At 41.1% G+C, this 8,166-nt stretch overlaps 1 protein-coding gene across 2 annotated transcripts; it reads right to left on the bottom strand.

Moving 5' to 3' along the window:
• Positions 1 to 42: 42 nt before the first annotated feature.
• On the bottom strand, positions 43 to 8,067 carry slc35a5 (solute carrier family 35 member A5). Of its 2 annotated transcripts, none has more exons than XM_081599058.1 (11): positions 7,959 to 8,067; positions 7,516 to 7,713; positions 6,510 to 6,688; positions 6,249 to 6,347; positions 5,239 to 5,372; positions 4,224 to 4,291; positions 3,538 to 3,726; positions 2,574 to 2,774; positions 2,355 to 2,482; positions 1,664 to 1,950; positions 43 to 1,223 (listed from the first exon to the last, which is right to left on the bottom strand). In XM_081599058.1, exons 1-11 carry the CDS (start codon positions 7,997 to 7,999, stop codon positions 1,155 to 1,157), a joined length of 1,593 nt encoding a protein of 530 aa, XP_081455184.1. In that variant the 5' UTR covers positions 8,000 to 8,067; the 3' UTR covers positions 43 to 1,154. The 2 variants fall into 2 exon arrangements, with proteins under 2 accessions (XP_081455184.1, XP_008435615.1); XM_008437393.3 differs by having other exon boundaries at positions 1,682 to 1,950.
• Between the last annotated feature and the right edge of the window lie 99 nt (positions 8,068 to 8,166).

The following is an 8,166-nucleotide window of genomic DNA, read 5'->3' as shown; positions in this document are numbered from 1 at the left end:
TTTTTTTCTTTAGAGAAAAAGAATTAGCACAAAAATGCCCACTGTGCTTTAGCAAGTTTCTTTTAATAGAAAAAAAGTCATTTCACAATAAATGGCATACATATTTCAAAGGCATCAACAATGTTAAGAGAAAGATACATTTTACAGAATTTCACCATTTAATCCACCAAATGAACATTAATGATCGAGCTGCAGCAGATTTGAAGCCGGTTCATTCAATGCTTTCAGATCAGACGCAGCATTAAATATACATGAAATGTAAACGTGGAGGTCTGCTCCACATATTCGCACACAGAGATTTGATGTTTTTGTGCTTTTATTGGTAAACAAGCTCTTTTTTGTCCAACTCGTTGCAGCGATAGTATTCTCTGATGTCTGTATTGATAAAGATTCACTCGCCTCAGCATAACAAATGCTGGAAGAAAAGTGAAATTGGCAGCTTGTCCTTAATTTCTAATTAAACTGCCCCATCCTGACGCAGTAGAAATCCAAATTCCACACTTTTGAGCCCAATATACATGGTGATTATTCAGAAAACTCAAGACAGAAAATGTAAAAAGTGGGACAAACTTGTTGTTCCACCAAGTTGCTTTCACTTCTTCACATTTAGACCCACATGAGGCGTGGTTTCATTAGGCCGGCATACAAAGCAAGATGGCCATCTGATGAAAAATATAGAACTTCCCGTTTTTGGCTTCCCTTTTTTCCCCCCTTTTTTTGATTCCCTATAGAGCCAAAAGTGACTCGATTCAGCATGAACTGATTAAAGCCTACAATGTACGTTACAGGATAAAACCAGAGATTATCAAATAACCTTTCCATATGTCAAAAGTCCAAAGTCTTATAGTATCCCAATCCCAGCTCGAGATTGGCTCAACAGCTGGAGGCATTACAGGAATATTTACACAGAAAAGCTCTTAACGATCGTTAAGTGCTGTCAGATTTTTATTTTTTATTTTTATTGTCACTCCTCTGTCCCAACACAAACAGCAGCATTCATGCACAAACAGGCACGTTTCAGAATGTGAATTAGAACCTCTCCTTCAGCGCCATTTCTCACCGTTATTCAGTTCAAATGCAACAGACGGATCCTGCCGGGTGACGAGGTTCAGACTTCAGCTTCAGCAGTGGTTTATCCTCTGAACTCGGGATTTTTACAGAGAGTCTTCGTCAGACTCGCTGTCTGTGTTGGTTTTGGTGAGGAGCTCCAGCTCCTCGCCGTCCTACAGCAGCAGGAACACACAGGGGACAGAATGTGTTTAGAGAAGCATCCCACTGGATCCACACGCTGTAAACTATGCAGTGGTTTCCCTGATGAATCATTTCAAAACCTTTTACCCTTTTAATCTGACTTATTTTGTACAGTTCAGTGCATAAACTATTGAGGGAAAAGGAAAAAATAACTAAATTGGGCCTCTGTCTCTTTAAGAGACTCCTGCTCTTTCTGAAGCTCCGCCTTCAGGAAGTCATCACAACATGGCTCCTCTATTAACCCTTTAACAACGTTTTTACCATTAAAAACAAATGTCTAAAACATGTTGGTAAAGGTGTAAAACTTTCTTCTCCGCATATTTTAGACCTTTCTCGTGGCTAATTGCTCAGACTCCACTCAGTTGTGAAATGCTTTAGCTCGAAGTGTTTGAGCGTGTCGCTGCCTGCTGACCTGAGGCGAGCCGCTTACCCCTCTGGACCTCTCGGACACCTCTCCGTTGATGACCCGCAGCTTCTCCTGCTGCAGGCTGTACTCGGGGTCCCTGGGCCGGCTGGCGTTGTAGATGAAGATGGACAGCAGGACCATGGGCGCCTGCAGGAAGAAGTCCAGCGACGGCCGGAAGTCGAACAGGAAGAGGGAGAAGCCGGTGACCAGAACGGTGGTGATCTGCCCCGTCAGCACGTGGAACATGTTGTCTCTGAACTTCAGGATGAAGGCGACAGACAAGCCCAGAGCGGCTGAGAGAGGAGGAGGAGGAATAATTCTTTTAGATTTTTCCATTTAAGAAAAAGCCATGAAGCTAAACTAAACTAATAATGGTAAATTAATTCACAGAATTTTATTTTTGGCTAAATATAAACTGATGAAATTTCGTACAACTGACATAGCAATAACCGTTTTAAATAAATCTTCTATTTGTTCACACTCTTTGTCAGTCACATAATTTAAACAGAATATCGAGAATGGAAACATTGGCTTCTGAAATAAAAATAGCTTCTGAATTGAAAATTGTTTCTGAAATAAAACTTGTTTGAGTTGAATTGTGACCCTGAGAATCAGAATTGAATCTGTAGACACTGGCAGGTCAGTTTCTCTGCTCGTTGGCGATGTAGCAGTAGCAGCATTGCCCATCAGTCCTCACCAGTGACCAGCACCAGGGCCAGTGAGTAGACGTTGTGTCCATGCAGGAGGCCACAGTGGATGGTGAGTCCTCTCGCCTCGCTGCTGAGCCCCAGAGTCAGAGCGTTGAACACCACACCAAACACATACCTGCAGACAGCAGGCGGCCCGGTGAGACCACCACAACACACACACACACACCATAACACACACTGTTCCTGCTGCTTCAGCTTTTCCTCACAGTTTGCTGTTCTGAATGAAGATGCTCTCTGTCAGCTGGTCTCCCTCTTTCAGGATCTTCTCATTGTAGATGTTGGCCATGGCGGAAATGAAGCACTGCAGCAGCAGCAGGACATGACCCACACCCAGCGACTGCAGCTTCTCCACCACCCTCTCCCTCCAGGCCTGACCGGGCAGAGACGACGTCCACGACTCGGAGGCGCTGCCGAACAACCAACAACACTCTCACACCACAGGAGTACGAGCTCTGGAGACGGCGGTCCAGGCTCTGTCGGGTCTTTTGTCAGTCAAGAAACGATCCATGTACTGGTCAATCTATGATGGCTGCCAGAGTTTCCCTCAGAACACCTGCTAAGCCCGGTGGTGACGGCTCTTGGGGGTTTTTGTGTTCAAAAAAATGTTATATGTTACAAAATTCTGAGTCGTATAAGGAGGAATTGTAATTTCAAAATAGTGTGTGAAGCCAACAGGCAGATGCAGGGATGGTGCTATTGGTGTGTCAACTATAAAACCAGCTTAATGTGTCTTTACTGTCGATGTTACTGATGTGTAAAAACTCCCCATTTAAAATAAATAAATGCCTGGCGGGGGTATGGGGGGGGGCAAGTTCAGCCTGGTGGCCCTCCAGGCTTATAATACACTGAGGGAAACCGAGGGCTGCCATTTCTGAATGAAACATAGACCAACCACTAAATGTTTTTAGTTATGCTGCAACTTAGTTATTTCCCCTGCAGATTGAACAGGACTATTGTTTTCCTCTATCGTGTTACTTCATGTGATTCAGTCACATACTTCAAACGTCATGTTTGAAGTATGTCTTTATTTAACCTCCCTGCGGGATCAGTAAAGTATATTCTTTAAATTGAACTCAAGCTCAGATTTTTTTTTTGCTTCCAATCGATCAAATCCTTTCTTGTTTTTCCCTCTTCAGTGAAACATTTTGCATTAAATCAGAGTGAAGTTACCTGCTGTTTTTCATCTGCTCCAGGAGCTGGGTGTAGAGGATGCAGGAGTTGGACGGGGTGGAGAGCGGGTTTGAGTGAAGGCCTGGCACTGCTATGGAGTTCTGGCTGCCCCCTGATTCTGTTGTCAAGGAGACGATGGCCAGGAAGAGGATAACTAAAGAAGCCCACTGAACCCAGGACAGGCGTCTCCTGACGGAAAAACCAAACATGTCCGTCTGATGCTGCCCATCATAATGGTTTAATTACACTGGGACGTCAGCTGGTCAGTCTGAAGATGGTCAACACAAGAGTAAAAAAAATCTATAGCACCCTTCAGACTGGTGAGATCAGGCTTCATTAGCTCTAATTTAAGACTTTTTAAGACCTTTTTAAGGCTGTTATGAATGGAATTTAATACCTTTATTGTGATAGAAATGTGCAAAAGAAATTATCAGATCATTTTCTAGGGAGCTTTAGCCACACCAGGGCACCAAAACTGTGTCTTTTCTGGATAAGGTTGCCCTTATATACAATAGATACAAAGAATCTAGCTAGCTAGCTACAGGGTTTCTGCAGGTTTCAGTCAGTCAAATGTAAGACTTTTTAAGGCTTGTATAGGTCACCAATAGTGCATGAATGCAAGAATGCCTTTTGTCTCTGCATTAAGAGTAGGAACGAACAGGGAAATACTGAGTTGAGCCACTTACTTTAAAACAAGTCTAAAGAGAACAGCTGTGGTCAGGATGACAAAGTTGGAGAACAGCACTGCCATGGCCTGGAACAACAAGAGAAACAGCAGAGTCAGAGAATGACAAACCACCTTTAGAAAGAAAAGAATGAAGGATTGAGGTCTGACATACAGGAGGAACTCTGGCTTTACTCCAGAAATAATCACACTGAATACCTGAGAAAAGGTTCCTTGGCCTCCATAATGCCGTTTGTTCACTAATGTTCTCTAAAGAACCTCAGAGTTCAGAAACAGAACCGCTGGGTTTACATAGATTAAAATATACACAGCTGGGTTTACATATCTCTGAGGCCAATTGGATGAAATTCATTTTATTTAGGGATGTTGAACTGGCTAAAAAGAGACATAGGACTTTAAAGATTTTTATTGCAGAAAAGCAATTTTTTTTCCTTCCGCTGTAGTAAAGCTCAACTTGGTCTACCACATAAAGCCTGGATACAATAAAACAAAACAAATGAAATACACAAAATAAATTAAAAGATAAAATACAAAAAATAAAATACACACAGTAAAAAAATAAAAATAAAATTGGGAAGGCACAGTGTGCAGTAGCCCAGGGCGATGTGTTTTTGGGGGCACTACACACTTAAAATTTTTGTTTAAATGAATATGTGTTTTGCATTGTACTTTATATAAAAGTTGTAGAACCATATCAAATGATTCTACAACCATTTGAATTTTAGTCAAAGTCTGGGAATTTTACGAATATAAACAATCCTCAAGTCTTTGAAAATTAAGAAGTTAAAGTATTTTTTTTAGGAATATATGGAGCTACTGTTCAGGGGACGTATTAAACCTACCATGCATCAGTTCATGCATAGGATTGCATATTGTTGTGCCGTAATTTTTAATAGCAGACACATTTGCCTTTAGAGGAGGGTGCACCAAAAGTGGCTCCCGCCCAGGGCCCCACATCCCTGTAAGTCCAGCCCTGAGAGTGTGTGATGAGGATTCTGATCTGACCGTTTACCCACCGGCTGCAGGTAGGTCATCACATAGAAGATGATGAGGTTGTCCAGAAAGTAGAGGAACGCCGGAACGGCCCACTTCAGGGAGATCAGGAAGGAGGAGCTGGAGGCGCAGCCCAGATCTCTGCATGATCGTCCCTCTGAGGACACACACACAGCATGCTGGTATGAATTTTTACTGCAACATTTTTACTTTTAACTTGAGCTGGACCTATATTTTTAAAATATCGGGACACATATTTTAAAAAACTAATGCGTCCAATCCATAAGGGCAGATCTATTCAGTATAATTCTATGCTTTGTGGTCTGAGTGACATAATACTTTATAGTTATTTATTTCACATTATATCTATTCATCTTAAACTCTTCATTGCACTGACTGAAAAAATTACAGTTGTGATGTTTTTTCATGTTTGACTTGTGAAGCATTTGGTGTATTTCAGTGTGCTGTACTTGTGCAAAGTTATCAAATAAATTTGTAATTCAGTACATTTACGTGTGCTTACAATAAAAATTAGTCAATACAGCAATGTTTTTCTGTATGGATCGGTATCAGCTGATACTAAACTTCAGCACAAAATGTCTTAATTTATGAATCTTTGGCAGATTCTTTCTCTCATTATTGTGGCTTTTTGTAGGCAGAATAAATTTTGATGATTCTGTCCTGAAGCAAGAGAAGTTTGGTTTGATTTAACTTTAGACAGAAGAAAGCAGTGTGTGTCTTTTTATTCAGTGAATGTAAACTTCTGTTCTCCACTGTAAATACTGAAGATGTACCAATCCACTTTTTACACTATCTATACCGATACCAATATCTGAGGTTAAGTATCGGTTGATACCGATCTGATACAGATCGATATTGCTGAATTGATTACTCAAATTGTTGTGTTTCAAAATATTTATATTTTTAAACAAAATGTTATTGTTTTAAAAATTTTTTCAATATCTGGACCGATACAGATATCGATATTGGATCGGTGCATCTCTAGTAAATACCATGACAGCGATGTTTTTACCTCTGACTATCACTCTGACTGACATAACCAGACAGAAGAGCAGCTTCAGAGCTTCAGCGAGCAGGTTCACAGATGCAGGGAGGAAGTCATACTTGTTTTCTGAAAATAAAGTAGGAAAAAAAAAGCAGCAAGATGTATTACTTATGAAAGAGAGCCAATCTTTTTTGTGGATGCCTCTGCTGGTGACAAGCGTCTCATATATTCACAGAGAGTTTATTGTCATTCAATGTTATGTTTAAAAATGTACATCCTGTCGCTCACCGGCGTTTGCTGAGAACTTGAGCAGCACGATGCGACTCGTCCCCAAGGTAACAAAGCCCAGGCCGAGAGCGAGCGTGTAGGCCGAGGAGCGGGAGCAGAGCCTGGGCCGGGGGCAGCAGCTCACCATGGCTCTGGCTGGCTGGGGCGCAGGAAGCCGCTCTGGGTTCAGCTCTTCAGACCTGTCACACAAACAATCAGGCTGCTGGATTGTGACTGCAACACTGAAGATAAAATTCAACTGGTCACAACTTGTCAGTGCAGCTGGAACAAATGAGAGAGGGATTATGTGGTGATGGGGCTAGATGGTATGGCTGAAGAACTCATCAAGATACTAGAGTTTCATATCAGTCCACATCAATAATTATTGAGGGTTCTTTTTGTTTTAAATAACTGAAACACTGCCAGACCGGTGGTTCTTTACCAGACAGAGTTCATGGGAGCGTGACAGGTCTTTGGGGTCCAGTCTGAAGAAACTTGGATGAGTTACAACATTTAATTTCCCTTCGAGTTTAACAAAGCATCTTTTTAATTGAATTCGATTGAATTGAACTGATGTCACACAATGTCATGACATTTGCTTAAGACAAACTTTTAGGCCTGCTATTTATCAACACTACATTATTCTAATGGCCTCAAATGGCCCCTGCCCCGCACTGTGTAGTCTTGGGTTGTCAAGTTTAGCTTTGAGCTTTTTGACAGAGACAGGTAGTCTTTCTCAATCTACATTTAAAGCCAATAAATCTATGAAAGAATAATCACATTTATTATAATTTTACAAAAACAGCTTTAACATAATTAAGGGAATAACGCCCGTGTAATCATGCAAAACAGAAATAATAGTGGGCGTCTTTCTGTTCTCTTTCTCTTTGTACCAGCTGCTCACCGTTTAGTTAGCATTAACATAGCATGACAACAGCTGTGGTTCTATATTAAAATAAAGTGATATTTTCTGTAGCAGTTCAACCAGAATAAACTGAAAGATATCTCCGTTTTTACAGCGACGTACCACTTATTGCTGCTTTTATCCGAAGCATAGCTGAAGCGTCTTATTCCGTCAACACAAACCGACGACTTCCTTGTTAGGAGGCGTACGCGATCACGACGCAGCGGGCGCGGTGACGTCATGCAGCAAGGACTCAGACGCTGCCGAACGTAGGCATCTGTAGGAACTCTTCTCAGATACGCTTTGGTGCATTTGATGGAACTGATGGCATTGAATATATTCATTAAAAAGACATTTTTCTGTTGGAAACCCCTGTGGATTTCAATTCTGCTACGGCTCTTTGGGCTCTTATTTTAATGGCCAAAACGACTTAGAATTCAGTAGTATTTTTAAATACAAAGATGATTAAATAAAAGCTGTTTAAAAAAAAATACAACATCTTTATGTAATTTTACGGTTTAAGTCACACAATATTTGAAACATGTACTTCATTTTGATAAACATACCTTTTGTCTCTATCAAGGGGGTGCTGAAAAAATATAGACATTTTATAATCGCCGTTACGTCTTCTGGTTGCCGTTAAGCTAACTTTGCTCCAACAGTTAAACCGGAAATTGCCCCTTCAAACTAAAAGCACCACGACTCAAACAGGAAGTTACCCATACTTAAACTAATTAAGAGGTGAAATAGGTAAGGACCTTCTAGGTCATTAGT

Source organism: Poecilia reticulata, chromosome 2 (assembly GCF_904066995.2).
Source record: "Poecilia reticulata chromosome 2, P_reticulata-male-v2, whole genome shotgun sequence".
Classification (NCBI taxonomy): Eukaryota; Metazoa; Chordata; class Actinopteri; order Cyprinodontiformes; family Poeciliidae; genus Poecilia; species Poecilia reticulata.
The sequence above is the reverse complement of the archived record's forward strand: the minus strand, read 5'-3'. Positions and strand labels throughout refer to the sequence as shown.

Coding starts and splice junctions, on each gene's coding strand:
- slc35a5 (XM_081599058.1), bottom strand. CDS start 7,999: ATGTCTATATTTTTTCAGCACCCCCTTGATAGAGACAAAAG. Junction 5,373..6,248: donor AGTCAGAGTGATAGTCAGAG/GTAAAAACATCG, acceptor GTGTGTCCTCAG/AGGGACGATCATGCAGAGAT. Junction 2,483..2,573: donor TTCATTCAGAACAGCAAACT/GTGAGGAAAAGC, acceptor TGCTGTCTGCAG/GTATGTGTTTGGTGTGGTGT.